We start from the raw sequence: 22,441 nt of genomic DNA on the forward strand, positions 1-22,441 counted from the left end.
TTAAGTCCATACTATTTGGAGACCTTCAAAATTTCAGAGATTTTGAAAGAATAAAGTGTGAAAAATTGCCTCCACTGGCTTGGCATACTGGAGGAATGAAAGTGTAAAACGCAAGAATTTGTACAAGAGTTACAAGGCTATGAAATGCTTTTCCAAAACTGGTAATTGAACCCGAGACCACAGGTGAAATTCCTGTTCGCAGTCACTCCTCAGCAGGTCAGGTTTCAACTGCCCTTTGACTCCATAACCCCAACCCATTTCCACAGGCAGTGCCTTCAAACCCAAGGAAACTATAAAGGATAGAAGAATAGTTTTTAAAAAGTTCCAATTAGGTTTTTCTAGCCCCTGGTTTAAAGAGGATTACAAGGGTAATGGTTTGGGAACTAAAAGTGCCTCTGCATTTATTCCAGAAGTTTATGCTCCTTACCACTGCTATCCACAGACTATGCTTTCCCCACTGTCCACACGTTGAACTGGTGGAAGGCTTGCATGCTTCTATGATTGAGAGCTATGCGCACAGGTGTATAACTCCTAGTAGAGGCACTAAAACCAAAGGACAGGAGCCAGTCCAAAATTGCCTCTACTGGTTTTCCTGTTAATATGTTGAGACAGACTAAGGTCATGTGTTCAAGTCCAGAGCATAAACTTAAGGAAAAATGGCATTTGTTAGCACAGAGTTCAAATCCAGAGATTTTCACACAATTTAGGTTAAAGCTAGCTAAACATTTTCCCTTTGTGACCCTATTTTAAGGCTTGAAAACTGTTGCAAGCTGTCAGTGAAAATGGGTTGAGATGGAAACCCTGGGAAAGTGGAGGACAGTCTGTTAATGGTGGGATGGCAATGGTTATAACTCAGTCAGGATTCTACAATGGTCATTGTAGCCTTGGTGTGTGCAACACCAAAATCTTAGCATGCCCACTTTCGGAAACTATGTTTTAGGCAGACACAGCAGCAAAGCATTCAAGGAGCTGTGTGCATTTTTGGAGAAGTCGTCTTTCAAGGGAGATGCTAAATTGAGGCCAGCCTGTTATCTAAAATGCCAATAAACAATCTCATGGCACCATCTCAGGAAAAGTATGAGAGTTCAAATGGTTACGGCCAGCATGTATTCTTCAACAAGTAACTAAACCTGGTGATTTATTCTGTGTGGAGTTGGAGGAACACAGCAGGCCAGGCAGCATCAGAGGAGGAGGAAAGTTGACGTTTCAGATCGGGACCCTTCTTCAGAAAAACCTTCTGAAGAAGGGTCCCGATCTGAAACGTCAACTTTCCTCCTCCTCTGATGCTGCCTGGCCTGCTGTGTTCCTCCAGCACACTGTCATCTCTGACTCCAGCATCTGTAGTTCTTACTATCTCTGGCGATTTATTCTATTGCTTTGTAGAACCTTAGAGCGCACAGATTGGTTGGTGGGATTAAAATAGTGATCACACTCCACAGGTACTTCATTTGTCATAAAGTGCTTTGCAGTGTCCCGAGGTTGTGAAACATATTGTGCAAATGCAAATCTTTTTCTCCTTCATGGCATTTTGACATAAAACTTCTGTTTTGTTATGAAAACTGTACAGCAACAAAAACAGCAAAGTACTGTGGGTGCTAGAAATTGGAAATAAAAACAAAGTGCTGGAAATACTCAGCAGGTTATGGAGAGAGAAACAGAGTTAATCAGCCTGATTTCAACTCTCCACGAGAGGGTTTTGAAAAGATTCAAATCTGTTTCCATGGTTCAGATTGATGCGTCTTCATCAATATTCTCTTTGTTTCTTCTTGTTGGACCGGTTTCATATTCCCGCTGAAATATTTGTTTTTATTTCAGAGATAAGAGGAGTTGTTAACAACGTATAAATATAAATATCAAGTCACTAATCATAGCTTTTGACATAGTGTAAACAGGGTGTCATTAGATCAGCCACTCATTGTATACCTTTCTCAACTTTACCTCCCATGGATTTCACAAAGATATAAGGAACAATGATTTACAATCAGAATTTAATTTTTCCAAATCCATGATGTTCACAAATAATTAATGACTATATTATTTATTATATATTTCCAACTTATGATACAGTGATGACACAATGCTTCCAGCCACTTAATCCCTTGATATTCTTGCATTCTTGCTGATATTGATTGGTACAAATATAATTAATAAATATAATTTTAAATGAAAGGAATTCAATGTTAAATTTTATATTTTCATGACTGAAAGAGATAAGCGGCTCATCTGCTGCATTAGATTTTTAAGGCAAAGATAAATATTACAGGGTTTGCTATGGTATCACAAGTAATCTTCATGAATGTAGAACGGTGACCTCATTTGTACAGTATTTAATTTTAGCTCTGCAAAGTTATAATGCTGCAACTATCAATGCATTATGTTAATATTTTAAAATCTGAATTGAAGTGAGGGCCACAGAAAATTCATTATTTAGGAAACTTGAAGGAGAATTAAATATTCCCTTTAAGATTGATTTTGGTAACGCAATAACTGCAGAGAGTAGTACTTGTGCATACAGTTACATTTGCAGTGAGGTCCCAGGCAGCTGCTTGCATCAAAAATAGTTGGGAATAAAATCTCAGTCAGAAAAGAAATACAGCTTGAATTGGAAACTGCAAAATAAATGTCCTATCCTTTTTTCAAGAAGAAAATTATTTTTAAACTCACATGGACAGTGTGCAATGTTACCAATGTAGACAGTGAGGGCTCATGCCAACTATACACTGAAAAACACAGCATGAACCATACCTGGCAGCAATTATAGGCAGGTGACAGGAACCACACATGCATTGTATTGTAATGCAGGCTGAGTGCACGCGTGGACCTGTCTCATTGGTGTTAGAGGTTAAATCACACTCGATCACTATCCGTCTAAAAGACGAAGGATAGCATCCTTGATGGAAGACAGGCCATGTTCAAGTGCAACAAGATGTGGACAATAACCAGGCTTGGGATGACAAGTGGCAAGTAACATTCACGCCACACAAATGCTAGGCAATGACCATCACCAATAAGAAACAGTCTAATCCCTGCCCCTTGACATTCAATGGTGCTACCATCACTGAATCTCCCACTGCCAACATCCTGGGAGTTACCACTGACCAGAAATTAAACTAGACTCATCACATAAACAGACTGGCTACAAGTGCAGGTCAGAGTCTAGCAATACTGCAGTGAGTAATTCACCTCCTGACTCCCCAAAGCCTGTCCACCACTACTATGCACATACCAGGAGTGTGATAGAATTCTGTCCACTTGCCTGGATGGGTGCAGCACCAACAAAAGAGCAAAGCAGCCTGCTTAATTGGCACTACATCCATCAACATTCACTCCCTCCACCATTGACGCTCAGTAGCAACAATGTGTGCTATTTATAAGATGTACGGCACAAATCCACCAAGGCTCCTTAGACCACATCTTCCAAAACCACAACCACTTCCATCTAGAAGGAAAAGGGCAGCAGATACATGGGAGCACCACCACCTGCAACTTCCCCTCCAAATCACTCACCATCCTGACTTGGAAATATATCACCGTTCCTTCACTGTTACTGGGTCAAAATCCTGGTGTTCCCTCCCTCATGGCATTGTAGGTCAACCCACAGCAGGTGGACTACAGCAGTTCAAGAAGGCAGCTCACCACCACCTTCTCAAGGGCGACTAGGGGCAGGCAATAAATACTGGCCAACCTGCATCACCCACGTCCAACAAATGAATGAAAAAATAGACGCGTGGTTAGGCTGTAAAACAAAGCTTTTCTACCAAAACAATAGTATTTCATGATAGCTGGGAGCTGATTTTTGGAAAGCAGTAAAAGGAACTCATTCAGAATGTTCTAGAGAAATAATGCAGATATTTGGGTAATGCTACAGCTGACAGACCTTGGAATTGGTATACAGCTGCCGAAATAATCATAGGTCATAATAATAAAAGAATGACGATCACAGAAGAAAATGTTGGCCTACCATTGTCATACTTTGTCTGTAACATGAAACATAATTTTAATACTGTTATCAAATATAATCATTATTATGAGTGCTATCCAAAATCAATGAGTTTCAATTTTTGAAAAATGATTTGTCATGTATTTCCAAATACATTAATGAAAAAACAGTTGTAATGGTAAATGCCGAATATTACACATATGGGCAGCACATAAATAGGTCATTTGACACAACTGGTTAATGTGGAGTTTATATGCCACTTGGCCCTATCTCCTACCACCATTCTTCATCTAATTCTCTCAGTATAGGATTCTCTTCCTTCATCATGTCTTTATCTAGCTCCCACTTAAATACAATATGATTAAGATATCCAGGCAATTTTGATAGTTCATACAGTTTTGCACATAATATGAAATCTATTATTAACGCTATATAATACCTTTTCTCTAAAGCTTATAACCATTTTTGATCTTATCATTTTCAAAAGTATCTAAACTTGAAAAGGATTTGAATTAAAGTGGCGCCTGGGTTCTAAATTGAAAAGGATAAATTTGAGGTATGATTACTTAAACAAAAAAAAGTGAACATATTTAAACTGATGAGAAGACTGACAAAATGTAAAAGCATCTCCTTTTCATTAAAGCAAGTTCTTTGATAACATGAAATCATACAGTTTCTTCTTTAAATGATCATTGATACATTTAACAAACTTTCAGCATGGGGCTGGGCAATATCAACAAATTTTTTTTAAAATATAAAAATGTGAGTACAACATGTGAGAAGAATTTATAGAATCAACAAGAATGGAAACATACCCTTCAGTCCAACTAGTCCACGCTGACCATGCCCAAACTAAACTACTCCCCTTAAAAATATGACCCCTTGTCATGCCATCCCAACTCCTATATTCAAAGGAGCGAGCAATGATGGCAAGCATTATTTTACCAAAATGTTTGTTTTACCAAAATGCAATACCATGCATCTATCCAAATTAAACTCCGTCTGCCACCCCTCAGCCCACTGACCAAATTGATCAAGATCTCTTTGTAATCTTAGATAACCTTCACTGTCCACTATACCACCAATTTTGGTGCCATCCTCAAACTTACTAACCATGCCTCCTGTATTTTCATCCAAGTTATTTATATAAATGACAAACAAAACTGGACCCAGCACTGATCTCAGTGGAACACTGTTGCTGACAGGCCTCCAGTCCGAAAAACAACCCTCCACCACTACCCTGTCTGCTACCGTAAAGCCAATTTTGTATCCAATTGGCAAGGTCACCCTGAATCCGATATGATCTAATTTTACTAATTAGTCTATCATGCGGAGAAGCCAAGTTAACAACATCAACCATTCTGCCCTCAATCCTTTTGGTTACTTCCTCAAGAAAACTCAATCTACTTTGTGAAACATTATTTCCTTCAAACAAAACCATTCCGACTATCTCTAATCATTTTGTGCCTCTCCAAATGCATGTGCCTACAACATCACCTCCAATAACTTACCCACCACCGATGTCAGACTCACAGGTCTGTAGCTCCCAGGCTTCTCCTTCTTAAATAAAGGTACAACATTAGCCACCCTCCAGTACCTCACCTATGGTTATAGATGATACAAACATTTCTGCTAGGGGCCCCATAATTTCTTCCCTAACTTCCTACAACATCTTGGGATATACTTGATCAAGTCCTACAGATTTATCCAAATTTATGTTTTCTAAGACCTCCAGCACTTCCTCTTCTAGAATGTGAACTGTTTTTGAAACATCAATATTTATTTCCCTGAGTTCTCTAGCCTCCGTACCTTTCTCCACAGTGAAAACTGACGTGAAATAGTCATCTAATATCTCTCCCATCTCCTGAGATTCAACACAAAGATGACCTCTTTGATCTTTAAGGATCCCTACTCTCTCTTTGGTTGCTCCAATGCTCTTAATTACATGTAGAATCTCTTCGGATTATCCTTAACCTTATCTGCCAAGGTTATCTCATATTGTCTCTTTGCCTTGCTGATTTCTCTCAAAAATGCCACTACACTCTTTACACTGTTCAAGAGATTGATTTGTTCCCAGTTGTCTATATATAATATGACTCTTTCTATTCTTGACAAGAACATCGATATCTTTATTCATTTATTGTACCCTAATCTTTTCCTTTCACTGTAACAGTAACATAATTCCTCTGAATTCTCATTATCACACTTTTGAAAGCATCCCACTTGTCAGTTGTTCCTTTACCTGCAAATGGTCTACTCCAGTCAACTTTTGAAAGCTCTTATCTCATACCATCAAAATTTGCCTCACTCCAATTAGGAACTTTAACTTTTATGGAAGGCCTATCCTTTTCCATAACTATTTTAAAACAAATAGAATTATGATCACTAGTCCCAAAGTGTTCCCCTACTAACACATCAGTCACTTGCCTTGCCTTATTACATTATGTAGAAAATAGCAGCATGGACCAGAATATTTAACATACACAAAATGTACCTGGTAACTAGTCTGAAATGCCAAATGCACTTTCTTATTTCCACTCAAGTTGATATTTGACAATTATGTTTATGGAACATTTGACCTAGAAGCAGTTTGGTAAAGAAAATTTGAAACTTCTTTCAATGTCTTTTCAAATTTAAATTATTTACAATGTTTGAAATTGAGTCATCAGAATTTGCATCAATTGTAACGGGGTCAATTGTAATTTTCTTGGAAATAAGAAATTCTGGGCCATGAAATCTAGCCGACCTGGAAGCACTACCAATGGGAAGAAGTTTAAAAAAGACGGTGTGGGGCCAGATATAAAGGTGAGCTATCTTACTGCTTCAAATGCTGTGTCAACTTATATGCATGCTCTGGTTGTAATTAAATGCTGCTGATACCAATTCGGAGAAAGATTAGGGCACATAAATAAAAACAAATTTCCTGAGAAAGAAATCAAAGAACAAATTTCCAGTTAGAAGTGACTGCTTATAGAAGGGAAAAGTAGCTTGCAGAGTATTCTGAGTAAATCCATGTGAAAGACAGACCAATTCCCATCACTTCCTTTGTCAAACAAATGATTACCATATTAACAGGTTATAAATTGGAGAGCTGGAGGAGAAAGGCAATCACCACAGATGCAGAAACGAGAAAGCAAAGAGAGGTTTTCTGCTTTAGCCATAGAAATGAATTTTAATTTCAAAAGCTCTTGGAGAGGGGACATACAAGTGAGCTAAACAGGAGTGAATCCTAAAAGATAGCTTGAATAGTTCATGCACGCAAAAGTGCTGAGAGTTTGTATCAGACAACAAGACTGTGAACCAGGCTCTGTGGATAGTCAGCTGACAAAGAATCCTGGAAAGCTGTACCATTAGAATTGACAGCAGCAGCGAGGGACAGAGGGAGAATACATCTGCAATTTGGGTACCAAATTGATTGAGTTTGAATTACAATGACACTATACATGGTTCCCAATTTGTGTGGGGAGTAATGGAGGTACTGTTGGTTGCCGAGATATACCTTTGCAGTATCGATGATTTAAAGTGAAACTTATCATTTCATGTCAACTGTCATTTGCTTGTTAATGCATATTTAATTACAAGAAGTGGAATTTTGTTTCATTTGATAGTCAGTTAGGAAATTTAAAATGCCATAAATAGTTGCAGAAAATAGTCAAGAAGGCTAATAGAATGCTGACAATCACATCTAAAGGGCTGCAGTACAGGAATGTAAACGTTATGCTGCAATTATACAAAACCCTAGCTAGACCCCGTTTAGTGTTACGTGCAGTTCAGCCCACCATACCTTAGGAAAGACGTTTTGTATCTGGATGAAGTTCAAAACAGGTTCACAAGGATGATGCCTGGACTTCAGGGATTGTTAGGAGGTGAGATTAGACAAATTTGGCCTTTATTCCCTAGAATTTAGAAGATTAAGGGGTGATCTGATCAAGGCCTTTAGGATATTAACAGGAAAAGACAAGGTAGATTAAGATAAACTATTTTGGCTGGTTGAAGATTCTAGAACCAGGGGGCATAGTCTAAGAATTAGGGCCAGGCCATTCAGGAGAGATGTTAGAAAGCACTTCTACATGCAAAGTGTAGCGAAAGTTTGGAACTCTCTTCCCCAAATGGCAGTCGGTGATAATTCAGTTGTTTAATTTAAATCCGAGATGGTGATATTTTTAATTAAGCAAGGGTATCAAAGAATACGGGCCCATGACAGGCATAGGGAGTAGGCCACAGATCAGCCATCATATTATTGAATGGCACAGCAGGCTCAAGGGGCTAAACGGCTTACTCCTGTTTCTATATTCCTAAATCTAGCTATTTTGGTTTATAGTTTTCCCCATATTGCATCATGCTTCATGTCAAAGAATAATATGCGTTAAAATAATCCTAACTAATATAAAATTGGGATGAAAAGAAGTGTTCAAAATACTGGTGGTAATATTTTATTAAACTTTTACAAATTCATGTTTCAGCAGAATTGTCATTTGTTTCCAAGATAATTTTCTTCAAACCCCACACACACTGTCGCATGACAAATTCTTTGAGTAAAAGCAAGATCAATTCCAATTCTTTGAACACTCCATGAATATCCATCACTTGCCTTTAAATTAAAATCTCAACCTACTTCAAAAATTGTAAATGTTGTAAACTTTGTAGACACCAACAACTGCTATTTTCTTCCTACAAATTATAAATATTCACAAGTTGTAACTGTCTAACTGATAATTTCACTTATTAGGTTTGCGTTATCCCTTGAATGATTGTACTAATGATATCATGGGTTGAATCTCAGCCATGATTTCCACACAATCTGTTCAATTTATGCCATTAGGGAAATATTTCATCAACAAAGGAGGGATGCTATTATCCTGCCAAGAAAAAAAAAGAAGCATGTTTTCAGGGCTGCACATTTTTCAGTTTTGGGGTTTGGCTCATTCGGTGTCAGAATTTAAAAGTGACATGATCAGTTTGAGAATTGCAATTAAAAAGTACAAGTGTACTTATAATGCAATGTATTCATCTTCCAACACAAACAAATAACTCTTATGATACCAATAATTGCAGCTCCAGAAGAGCTGACAGCTGTTCTGGTCAAGCTCCATCTACTCTGTTTTCATTTGACTGGACAATTCATAACTTTTACAATTAAAACGACATAACCTTTCAAAATATGCATCCATCAGAATTACGTTAGAATGGAAATGATCAATTCAGGCTTTTCAGCAACAAAGTTTTTAACAACAAATTACACTAGAACCTTTCTACTAATAACTACAGTACCAGTTTATCTGTTAATTAGAATTTGGCTGAAGGATTATAATCAACATTTCTAAAGTTGAAAACTAGCTCATGATGTAAGTACGAGATATTTAATGATTGATCTTCAAAAATTAAGCAATTTTTTTCTAAATTCTCTGTGCAAATAGCCTCTGAGTGCATCATAACACTCTATACTTCTACAGAAGGATTCTTGTCTTCAAGACATTTTTTAAGACGTTTACATATGGCATTTAATTTGACCGTAATCCTTCATGTTCTAAGTCCCTCAAAATATTTATTATAAATTACAGCAAATTACAATGTACCTTGATAACTCAAACTCATTCATTGGATGGAAAAATATTCTTAACTTCTAACTACGAGGACAACATGCAACCTTTCACTTCCCACTCTTCGCCCCCACCCCCCACCCCCCACCAACGTTTGCCCTTGCCACATTGTTTTCTCCTACGATAATCCACAATTACATCCAAGACCATACATTGCTTGAAAAATTAAACAGCAAGAAAATTATCCCAATTGCTTCCTCTACAATGACACGGCCTACATTGTTTAAACTCATGTTAGGAGTCACTGCGGCTAATAAGGTGTGTTTCCATTTTAATGTGTTCAGAAATAATTCAGACATGGAACAGTCAAGAAGCCATCTTCCCATTGACAATTAGATTAAAAATATACTGTACCTTAAAGATTACGTATAGTATCGAATTAAATAATAATCACTTCAACTCAATTGTCAATCTAATTAGATCTTGTGCTAATTAGGTCTTGGAAGTAAAGTAAAACTTCTGGAGAGACATAATAATCACAGTACACCAACCCCACCCTAAGGAGTATGAACCAGCAGCAGCTATTGTGGAGCCAGAGAAACATTCTTGCTCCCAATTACTGTACAAAATTGCAACATGTTCAAAGTTTTAGGCCCTTCCTTCAGCAGCCATTGAACCACTCACTACTGCTCAATTTCACCTTAGGATCTTACAATTTGTGTAGTCCTCTGGTTTGAACAACCACATCAGCCTGCCATCTATTTCAGACGTGCACATGGGGCAACTAAAAGCCTCAAAATTCAATTTTGCCCAAGGTACACTTCCAAGGAGATTATGACCTGATTTTGGAAACACAAGCAAAGCACTAGAGATGCCGTAAATCTGAAATAGAAACAGAAAACGCTAGAAATACTCCATAAGTCAGGTAGTAAGAGGGAGGAACAGAGGACACATACAGCAGGAGGACCTTTCATCAGAAATACAAATTTGCATCAACTTTGCTTTCAATTCCTATGCTTTCTCGGATTTTGGACTCTGTTTGCCTATTTTGTGCACGACAAATGGACACATCAACGTCTAACTTCTGTACTCCCCTTTGGTTCTGCTACAGTGCAAACTCACTGCAGCAACAGCGATGTTTCACAACTGTTTACTCTGAGCTACTCCAGGATCTAAAACTGCTCTGAAAATTCCCACACAAATGAGTAATGCTTTTTGAAAGCTAAATTTCCAATCAACATGATAAGTATTCTAACCTCTGACATAGAACGGCCAAAACATTTAATCTTCAGTTCCAGCATTCAGCGAACATCACTGCCTCAGCCCTTTTGAAAGTGTTCCAACTGTGATGCCATGGGTCAAGACCTAGCCATACTCCCTGCATTGTTTGTTCCATACTATTGCTTAGTAACAGTTCATACAAACCTTGTGACCAACAGAAATCTGTCAACAAAATTTATAGTGTAGATTCAGGGATTTGAACAAGATTTTTTAAATGTACCTGTTAACTACTGTGTTCAGTTATTTTAATAATTACTGCCATTGACAGAATTGCCTTTCAAACAAGTTTGGACAGCTCTGTAAAACTTCCTGTTTAAACTGTAAAGACTTGTAAAATCAGCTTTTTTAATGGAACAGTGCAGTGGTCATCACTTTTCACATGTCGACTACAGACGAAAGTGAAATCATTATGTAGGATTTTAAAAGAAAAGGAGGAATTGGCCATTCACTCCATCAAGCATATCCTACCATTGAATAAGACGATGGCTGATCTAATTATGGCCTTAACTCTGCTTACTTTTCCTGTCCCCGCCCCCGCCCCCGCCCCCGCCATAACCCTCAATTCCCTGGCTATGCAAAAATCTGTCAAACTCAACCTTGAATACATCGAATGTCCCTGCCGCTATTAAGCATTGCGGAATAGAATATCCAAAATCTAGCGGCTCTATGAGAGGAAAAAAACGGTACTCATCTCTATCTTAGATGAGACACACATTATTTTGAAACTGTACCCCCTTTTCTTAGATTCCAAAAGAGGAAACATCCTCTCAGGGTCTACACTGTCAAGCCCCTTCCAAATCTTATACACATAAATAACATCTCTTTCAATTCTTCGAAACTCTAATCAGTCTAGGCCCAGCCTTTCAAAGAGTCATACAGCACAGAAACAGACCCTTCAGTCTAACCGGTCCATGCCAATCATAATCCCAAACTAAACTAGTCCCACCTGCCTGCGCATGCCCCACATCCCTCCAAACATTTCTTATAGATGTACTTACCTAAATGTCTTTTTAATGTTGTAACTGTACCCACATCTATCACTTCCCCAGAAGTTCATTCCACACACTAATCACTGTGTAAAACAAAAATGCCCCTCATGTCTTTTTTACATCTTTCTCCTCTCATCTTAAATATATACCCCCTAGTCTTGAAATCTCCCACGCTGGAGAAAAGACACCTGCCATTTAACTTATCTATACCCCTCATGATTTTATAAACCTCAATAAGGTCATCCCTCAACCTCCTAAGGTTACCCCTCCTTTCCTCCCAAGACAAACCCCACACCTTAGGAATTAGCCAGGTGAACCCTTTGAACTGTTTCCAATGCAAGCATGTCTTACTGAAGGTAAAGTGAGCAAAACTGTAGACACCACTATCTGTGGTTAGAATCAAATAACCAGGCCAACTCATACGTTCAGTTTCAGCGTCTATGTCATTATGACAACAGCATCTATAAATTCACTTGAAAACTGAATAAACATTGTAAAGGAGAAGTAACAAAGCAGTTACCAATGGGCCATATTTCAATTACACCAATTCTTACATCATTGTCATATATCAGGTTATGGATTAAAACAGTTTAAAATTCTTGGATCACAAACACAGTAAATTTCATAATTTAGTGTAAACGTCAGGCCAAAAGTAAAAATTAAGCTGCGCTAATCATTTTCCTGGAATATCAAGAGTATATCTGATCACAGTCATTCCCATTGTTCAAATCCAGATTTATCTCTACAAGCGAAGTCCTGAAGATGACCCTTGGAATCAGAATTCTGCATTTCTGATCTGAAAAATTCGGTTGCTCTGACTCATGAAGTGTGAAATTAAGAAAGGTCAGTGTGTGAAAACCGTGCAGCCTGAATGCAAGCAATTTCCACAATATTTTTCCTTTTGGTTAAATAGCATCCTAAAAAATACAGTCATGAATGTGTATGTCACAAATGATTCCACCCTTCCACTCAGCTCTTTCTGAGAAGTGATGAAATCCACAAGCTGAGCTTGTTATCGTTCTGTCCCCAAATTCAATGCCTGGATGGAAACTGGGATGTCACGTTGTTACAATTAGATCTCTTGTTGTCTGACAATGAATTTCAAAACCTAAAGAGAGCTCTCCTGCCTTCTTGAGCCTGACACAAAACCATCCTGCTTATAGATGGGGCACCATCAGACCACTTATTATTGGAGAAGTCAGCTTCTTTCCTAGTGTGACTCCACACTACAATCTACCATTAAGTTCAACAGAAAGACTGCAATAGAATACCTGAAGTCTAGGTGCCTTTCAGGGACTGATGAGTGCACTTTGATTTATGTTTTGATAGCATTCTGAATGAAAACGCAAGTAAAACCAAAACGATCTCTCTCACAGGAGTGCTGCCAGTGGAGAGGATCGGATAATCACATTCTACTTCAAAGGTATATTTGAGTATTTTGTTAGCAATGTGATTTTGCATGTAAGGATCAGGGGAATCATATCCAGTGCAGTCTGTGTGACAAGCAAACTGCTATTTACTGAGGTGTCAGGGTGCAACGTGTGGTTTCCATTCCTGTGTGGTAACAGCTACTACTAAAGGCTGTCAAAAAATATTCTAGAAGTGCTGGCATAAAATTTGGATTTTTATTTTCGAACACTGCACCTTACCCTGGGAAGTATACTGTTGACCAAACCATACTGATGGAGGAAGTGCAAGATTTCAGGTTTTTAATAATCTCAGAGCAGAACCCAAGGTGTGCATGTCATTTAATACCGTCTGCCTACCTGCTTCAAATAGAAAGCTACTCTAGAAAGTGGCTTGTCACAGCTAGCACGGCGAGAAGAGATTGGAAGGATTCGTTCTGAAGGACTTCAATTCCTGGCTTTCTAACTGCACCGAACCCCCTCACAGTGCCCAGATATCTCGCACTATCTGGCGGTTGGAAGGGATTCGTGTTCCGCAGCCTTGGCTGAATAATGCAGTGCCTCTGCGCCGGACCGCTCCGACACCCAGCCAGTGGCCCCGGCTGCACTCTCTCGATTCATTTACCCTCCATCTCCCCCCAGAATCGGGAGGGGGAGGGGGAAATCCCAGCCGCTCCCAACACAACTCCCTCCTCCTCAAAACCCCCTCCGTTTTACAGGCGGGAAATTCCTCAGAGAGCGCTCAATGGCCAAACCTCATCTCAGTACAAAAAGAGAGAGAAAGAGAAATACCATTCAGCCGCTGTCAGGTTGGGGTCTGCACCTTTGGGACAAACAAATGGGAATGGGAATGGGAATGGGGGCCGGGCGCTGCAGAAAGCTCCAACATCAGCGCTGGGCTAGAGGGGGCCAAGAGAGCAAACGGCACAGCATTTGGCGCGGGGTGGGGGGGGGGGGAGCGGATGTTAATTATTATTTTTATTTCTGCCGTACCGGTGACATCAGTCATCCCGATCCAGATGGAGAATGTCAGGAATATGGGAAGGCTCCGGGAAGATTGGGAGGTGGGAGTGGGGGGTGTGCAGGGAGAGACACGGTCCACATGGGAGCAGCTTGGGAGGGGAGGGGGGTTGTGAAGAAGAAGAAGCCACATTGAGATCATTGCAAACCCCCTGCTCCTGGGTCATCTCCACCGTGCCCTGGCAAAACGCTGAATGAAAACCATTTCCCTCTGAAAACAATTCCATGTTTTTCTTTGTCTGTGTGGGGGTCTCACATTGATTAGAACAGTCACTGGCGGGGGGGGGGGGTTGTTACAGGAAGTAGGTGTGGTTCTTCCTATTTTTCCTTTATATTTATCTTCACATATTCTTTATTATAGTGGGGTTGGGGCGGGTATTAGGATTTGGGCTGGCCAGGAATCTCCAGGTTGTGGGGAAAGTGCCACTTACCCGTGTCCTGCCGGAACTGATGCATAGACTGCAGGTCGATGATATAAGGGGAGAGCTGAGCCTCCGCCTGGCCGAGCACCACGCTCCCTCTGGCATTGCACTTGACGATGTTCTCGATGTGGTGACACACTCCAGCGCTGTACGGTCTCCAGCGGCCGTGCTCGTTCAACCATTCCCACACCACCACCCGGGCGAAATTCTGCGGTGGGAAGCCCAGACCGAAGCCGCTCGCCGGCAGCATCGCTGGGGTCGCGGCGGCGGGTCGAGCCATTTGCTGAGGGAGTGGGGGAGTTTGAGTTGCTGAGCCCCTCTCTCTCTTTTCCCCACCCGCCCCAACCTCTGTCCTCTCCCTGCGGGGCAGCGAAGGTGTCAGCTCACTGAGCCCCGCTAGGTTACCCTTCCCTCTATCTGTCCTGTCTCTCTCTCAGGTGTGAATACAGCCTTTTCCCCCAGCAGCGGCCAAAGGTGTGAGAGAGAGAGCCTGTCTGCCTGTCCCGGATCACAGTCCCACCTCCATCCCTACTGTCCCCTCCCCTAGAGCCTTGTGAGCGGCCAGCGACGTGCCGAGGGTGGGACCCCGGCTCCAAACTGATTGGCAACGAGCGCCGCTGCCACAACCAAACACACACACAGAAAAAAAGGACAGCGAGAGGCGGAGAGAAAACGATTTTTCTTTCTCCCTCTGTCTTAGACACACACACAGAGTCAGCTAACCCGGCCTGCATTCAAAAGAGCAACAAGACACACCGCATATCAGTAATAGCCTCACGTAGCAAAGGCATTCGCTGCAGCTTGTGAGAGAGAGACAGACAGACAGAGAGCCCCCAGTGACAGCACCGCCTGGGCTTGCGAGAGGATGAGCCGTCAAATAAATCGGTCATCTTTAGACAGGAAACGTTAGCTTGCTGTCTGTCCGTGGATGCTGTCTGATCCGCTGTGATCTTCCAGCATTTGGCGTTTTCAGCCAAGATCCGAGTGGGGTGGGGGGTCCCACAGCCCCCCACTTCTGCATGGAAGCGGAGTGCACCCCTCTGCCCTGACTGAGCAGTTTTTCCTCTGCCTCCGCACTTACTTCTTCAACCGTGAGCCTAACCCTCCCTCTACTGACCCCTTCTCCCGCCTCCAACACACCCCCTCCTCCTGGATACCACTCCAAGGCCTCCTACCCTCCCTCGACCTCTTCATCTCCAACTGCCTTCCTGACATCAATCGCCTCAACATCTCCACCCCTCTCAACCACTCCAACCTCTCCCCCGCAGAACGTGCAGCCCTCCGCTCCAATCCCAACCTCACCATAAAACCTGCGGACAAGGGACGTGCAGTTGTAGTTTGGCGCACTGACATCTACATCGCCGAAGCCAGACACCAACTCTCCGACACCTCCTCCTACCGACCCCTTGATCATGACCCCACCCCCTGACAACCAAACCATCATCTCCCAAACCATCCACAACCTTATCACTTCAGGTGACCTCCCACCCACAGCCTTCAACCTCATCATTCTCCAACCCCGCACCGCCCGCTTCTATCTCCTTCCCAAAATCCACAAACCTGACTGCCCTGGTCAACCCATTGTCTCCGCCTGCTCCTGCCCCACCAAACTTATCTCCACCTATCTGGACTCCACTTTCTCCCCCTTGGTCCAGGAACTGCCTACCTACGTCTGTGACACCACTCATGCCCTCCACCTCCTCCAGAACTTCCAATTCCCCGGTCCCCAACACCTCATCTTTACCATGGACATCCAGTCCCTATACACCTGCATTCCCCATGCAGATGGCCTAAAGGCCCTCCGCTTCTTCCTGTCCCACAGGCCCCACCAGTCCCCCTCCACTGACACCCTCATCTGCTTAGCCGAACTCGTCCTCACCCTCAACAACTTCTCTTTCAATTCCTCCCACTTCCTACAGACAAAGGGGGTGGCCATGGTTACCCGCATGGGCCCAAGCTATGCCTGCCTCTTTGTAGGTTACATGGAACAATCCCTCTTCCGTACCTACACTGGCCCTAAACCCCACCTCTTCCTCCGTTACATTGATGACTGTATCGGCGCCGCCTCATGCTCCCACGAGGAGCTCAAACAGTTCATCCACTTCACCAACACCTTTCACCCCAACCTTAAGTTCACCTGGACCATCTCTAATACCTCTCTCTCCTTCCTGGACCTCTCTGTCTCCATCTCTGGCAACACCTAGAAACCGATATCCATTTCAAGCCCACCGACTCCCACAGCTACCTAGAATACACCTCCTCCCACCCACCTTCCTGCAAAAATGCCATCCCCTATTCCCAATTCCTTCGCCTCCACCGTATCTGCTCCCAGGATGAGGCATTCCACTCCCGTACATCTCAGATGTCCTCGTTTTTCAAGGACCGCAACTTCCCACCCTCAGTGGTCGAGAACGCCCTTGACCGTGTCTCCCACATTTCCCGCAACTCATCCCTCACACCCCCTCCCTGCAATAACAACCAAAACAGAATCCCCCTCATCCTCACGTACCACCCCACCAACATCCGGATCCAACGCATCATCCTCCGACACTTCCGCCATCTGCAATCCGACCCCACCACCAAAGACATCTTTCCCTCCCCACCCTTATCTGCCTTCCGGAGGGACCACTTTCTCCGTGACTCCCTTGTCCGCTCCACACTCCCCTCCAGCCCCACCAGACCAGGCACTTTTCCCTGCAATCGCAGGAAGTGCTACACCTGCCCCTACACCTCCCCCCTCACACCCATCCCAGGCCCCAAGAAGACTCTCCACATCAAGCAGATGTTCACCTGCACATCTGCCAATGTTGTATACTGCATCCGCCGTTCCCGTTGTGGCCTCTTCTACATCGGGGAAACCAAGCGGAGGCTTGGGGACCGCTTTGCAGAAACCTATGCTCGGTTCGCACTAAACAACTGCACCTCCCAGTTGCAAACAATTTCAACTCCCCCTCCCATTCCTCAGACGACATATCCATCCAGGGCCTCCTGCAGTGCCACAACGATGCCACCCGAAGGTTGCAGGAACAGCAACTCATATTCCACATGGGAACCCTGCGGCCCAATGGTATCAATGTGGATTTCACAAGCTTCAAAATCTCCCCTCCCCCTACCGCATCCCAAAACCAGCCCAGCTCGTCCCCGCTACACCTAACCTGTTCTTCCTCCCACCTATCCCTCCTCCCACCTCAAGCCGCACCTCCATCTCCTACCTACTAACCTCATCCCGCCCCTTGACCTGTCCGTCCTCCCTGGACTGACCTATCTCCTCCCTACCTCCCCACCTACACTCACCTTTACTGGCTCCATCCCCGCCTCTTTGACCGGTCTGTCTCCTCTCCACCTATCTTCTTCTCTATCCATCTTCTATCCGCCTCCCCCTCTCTCCCTATTTATTTCAGAACCCCCTTCCCGTCCCCCATTTCTGAAGAAGGATCTAGGCCCAAAACGTCAGCCTTCCTGCTCCTCTGATGCTGCTTGGCCTGCTGTGTTCATCCAGCTCTACACCTTGTTATCTCTGACTGACGACCACACCCGGCCATCCAACACTGCACCAGGATTGAAAGTTCATTCACGGGAGGACTGCAGGAGATTTACAGAGACAGGGAGGGGCAAGGGAGTGAAAGGATTTATCTTACCCCAGGGTCTATGATTAGCTGGCTCTCTCTCATGCTTATTCACACGTTAGGCAAAACCAAACAAAGTATAACGGAAAATATTGTAGTTAATATATATATCCTTTTGTGTTCGGGGGGCACGTATCAACAAGGGGTGCTGTAAGCTACTGAATTCCCTCTGATATCACTGAGTAGAAATGTCAGGTAAATAACATGGACAGCCAGAACTAGGCCATTCAGTTCCTTCTTATATCACTGAGTAGAAATGTCAGGTAAATAACATGGGCAGCCAGAACTAGGCCATTCAATTCAATTGATGCATACTGTTTCTTATCAGAAACAAAGCCAGAAATTGCTGCAAAAGCAGCATCCATGGAGAAGGGTCTGAGAAAGGGTCGCTCCAGCCAAAACGTTAACTCTGATTTCTCTCCACAGATGCTGCCGGACCTGCTGAGCTTTTCCAGCAATTTCTGACTTTGTTTCTGATTTACAGCATCTGCAGTTCTTTCGGTTTTTATTTGATGTTTCTTATCGTTTGTTTATAAGAATGAAAATGAGTGAGTACAAACTTGATAGAATTTAATAATTAAACTTAATCTAAGAAGTAAGAATCTAAAATTGAGAATGATGAAAATGTTTAAGTGCGTAGAGTTTTACAACACAGAAAGATGCCCTTTGGCCCATCTTGTCCCCACAGGTCATCAAACATCTACATTTTCCAGTACTTGGCCCATAACCTTGAATGCTTCAAGTGTTCACTAAAATACTTGTTAAATGTTGCGATGGTGCCACCTCTGCCGCCCTTTCATTCAATGAATTCTTTCTGTTAAATGTATGCCCCACCCCTCCCCTCCCCCACCTCCCCTCCCCTTCTCTCTGCTAATGGGAAAAGTATCTACTTCTCTACCTTTTCAATGTCCCTCATCATTTTGTAGACCTCATTTAGGCCCCACCTCAGCCTTTCTCTGCTCTAAGGCAAATGACCTCAGCCTATCTAGTCTCTCCATTACTGGAAGCACCAGCCCCAGCAACATCCTGGTGAATCCTGGTGAGGAAGAATGTATCCATGCACTTGCCTGTCTTTTTTATTTAAAAATCTTGAATCATACACCTCCCTTGAAATACATTTGCTAAGTCATTTCTAATTGAAGACAATGTCATCTTGTTGATCTTGCTTGAACCCTTGCTAATATCGGCCTAATTGTTTTCAATGCTATTGTGACAGATTATACATCTTCTTCATTTTGACAGTCATGTGTGCCAAAGTATGCAGGGTATCCAGAACGTGTTGAAATTGCAGTGGATGAACAGGAGAACTCTTGCTAAAATTCACCATCTTTGTGTCTGTGGTTACCAGATATGTCTTTATGGACTTCAGTTGAATTAATAGGGTATCCTGATAGCAAAAGGAACTGTGCATTAAGATTACTGCAGGGACTTGCAAAACATTAAGAGCTGTCAGCCTTGCTGGCAGCTTTATGGTCTATTTAAGTTGTGTCCAACAGCGAACCCTTCAGTTCCATTATCTTACCCTCTCCATAATGTTTGAAGTATCCTTTTCATCATCTGGAATGGTTTCTGTGTGTTGCACTCTGCAGTTCAGTTTTGTTCTGCACATTTACCCACAACGAAAAGAGTTACTTACTAAAAAGAAATTATTTGTAATTCATTTGGAATTTCAAGCGGAAAGCTGTTTAATCCCATTCAACAGCATTCAGACACTTAAAATGTTGTAAATTCGTTTTTTGTTTTAGAACTGGACTTTACATCAAAACTTTGAAAGCAATTTACCAGGCTGATTCTGGGGATGGTGAGACCGTCGTATGAGGAGAGATTGACTGGCTTAGGATTGTTTTTGCTGGAGTTCAGGCGAATGAGGGGGTTTCCACTGAGACTTATAAAATTCTAACAGGACGAGACAGGGTAGATGCTGAAGACCCTTTCTGAAGAAGATTCCCAACCCGAAACATCAACTTTCCTGCTCCTCTGATGCTGCCTGGCCTGCTATGTTCCTCCAGCTCTATACTGTGTTGTACTAGACAGCGTGGATGCAGGGAGGATTTTCCCAATGGTGAGTATGTCCAGAACCAGGGGTCACAGTCTGAGGATTCAGGTTAGACCATTTAGGACAGAGATGAGGAGATATTTCTTCACACAAAGAGTGGTGAGCTTGTGGAATTCATTACCACAGGAAGCAGTTGATGCCAAAACATTATATGTTTTCAAGAGGCAGCTAGATGTAGCACTTGGGGGGAATGGGATCAAAGGTTATGGGGAGAATGCAGGATTAGGCTATTGAGTTGGATGATCAGCCATGATTGTGATGAATGGTGGAGCAGGCTTGAAGGGCCGAATGGCCTCCTCCTGCTCCAATCTTCTATGTTTCTATGTTTCAATTGACAATTATTATTATGCAATTAATACCATTTATTGCAAGATTGTGCTAGAAAACATCAAGGAAACCAGCCAGTCTTTTCCATTAAAAGTTGAGGAAAGAATGTTGGCAGGGATACCCAGAGAACCCACTGCTGTTTTGATACTAATCTTTACCTGAACAGATGATTTAAACCTCCCTAGAAAAAAAACTCACACTTATAACATCACATTGTGTCTCACTACTGCCACATGTGTCAAAAGGCATTATAAGATCAAAGTCCACAACCTTCTGACCAGAAATTGAAAGAGCTACCAACTGAATGAATTTGATGCATAAACAATCTAATTAATACTTAACAATGCTGGAGATATTGGATCAATAGTCCTGAAATAGTGCTAGGAACATTTACTTTATAAGGAACCAAGGCACAGAACTCCATATGATCTTCTATTTACCTGTTAATGTTGAGAAAGTCACCAGCAATTTCTTAATATGGCTTCTATCACATGGGAAAGCCATTGTGTTTAGTGATGTTGCTGTTATCAACTTTATTTGACAGGTTTAATAAACAAATAATGCCTGAGAAATGAAAAATGTTGTAGATGAAATGGGATAAAGTTACTTGAGTTAAGCAACAAGGTAATATACTAAGTGAGGAATCTCCATCATACGTTGTATAATCCTGCTAAAGAAATGCTTCAGAAAGGGTCAGAGCACTGTGCAGAATTACTAAAACACCGTTTCATCTTCCAACACCTCTGTTCAAACCTAACCAATGTCCAACAGGAAAACAATATCTTTTCTTCCAGCTCATATGTGATTTAAAATGGGCTTGGACAGTTACAACCTATGTCCTAGTGAATACAGACAAAAATACAGTGGGTGCTAGAAATCTGAAACAAACACAGAGAACACAAGAGAAACTCAACAGGTCCAGCAGCACCTGTGAAGAGAGAAACAGAATTAATGTTTTGAATACAGTATAACTTTATGAGTTACAAGTTCTGAAGAAGTCAGACTGGACTTGAAATGTTAAGTCTGTTTCTTTCTCCACAGATGCTTCCAACCTGTTGAGTTTCTCCAGCATTCTCTGCGTTTGTTTATGTCCTAACAAATGTGAGATTGCAGCACAAAGTGCTCAAAGTTTAGCACAAGCAGGGATGAAATTGGAAAAATGTTGTAAATCCCTTCTTGATTTTGAGTACATACAGGCAGCTGATGGTCAGCATGTTGACCCATGTATAAGTTTGCCAGTGATTCACACAAAAATAATGCCTTTCTGTTATTGATGGCAATTGGCAATATGAACTGATCCTATCGTTTGGACAGTAAATCTGAAGCCTGTCAAAGCCAATAGATAGATATTGCTTTTTGCATTATTGTTCACACATGAATGTGAAGCCCAATATTCGGATGAGCATACAAATCAGAAGTACATTATCTAGCCATTTAGTAGGAGGTTAGTTAGCTCAGTTCACTAGCTGGATGATTTGCAATGCAAAGTGATACCACCAGTGTGGGTTCACTTCCTACACAATACTTGCATTCTAACATTTTGTAATTCGTTTACTAGGATATCCAGATCTCTCTGTACCACAGAATTCTGTAGTCTTCCTCCATTTAAATAATGTGCCAGTTTTTTATTCTTCCAAGGTGGACAGGTTCACATTTTACCTGCCAGAGTTTTGCCCATTCACTTAACCTTTACATTCACTTAACCTGTTGCAGACTTCTCATGTCTTCTTTGTTATGTAGCAACCTTTGACATGCCACCTTTTGCAAATGCCTTTTGGAAATTCAAGTACACTACATTTACATATTTCCCTTTCTCTATGTTTCCTGTTACTTT

General features: G+C 42.1%; 1 protein-coding gene across 3 annotated transcripts in view; it reads right to left on the reverse strand.

Annotated features, from left to right (window-relative positions):
- LOC109934269 (E3 ubiquitin-protein ligase DTX1) overlaps positions 1 to 15,124 on the reverse strand; it is a 237,558-nt gene extending 222,434 nt beyond the window's left edge. For 2 of the 3 annotated variants that reach the window (XM_020533075.2, XM_020533077.2), the window contains exon 1: positions 14,608 to 15,124. In XM_020533075.2, coding sequence (XP_020388664.1) covers positions 14,608 to 14,878 — 271 coding nt within the window. In that variant the 5' untranslated portion in view covers positions 14,879 to 15,124. Of the gene's footprint in view, positions 1 to 10,736; positions 10,801 to 14,607 lie in introns of those variants that run through there. The other variant, XM_048611519.1, reaches the window with a different exon arrangement.
- Positions 15,125 to 22,441: the final 7,317 nt, after the last annotated feature.

This window comes from Rhincodon typus, chromosome 24 (genome assembly GCF_021869965.1).
Source record: "Rhincodon typus isolate 14 chromosome 24, sRhiTyp1.1, whole genome shotgun sequence".
Classification (NCBI taxonomy): Eukaryota; Metazoa; Chordata; class Chondrichthyes; order Orectolobiformes; family Rhincodontidae; genus Rhincodon; species Rhincodon typus.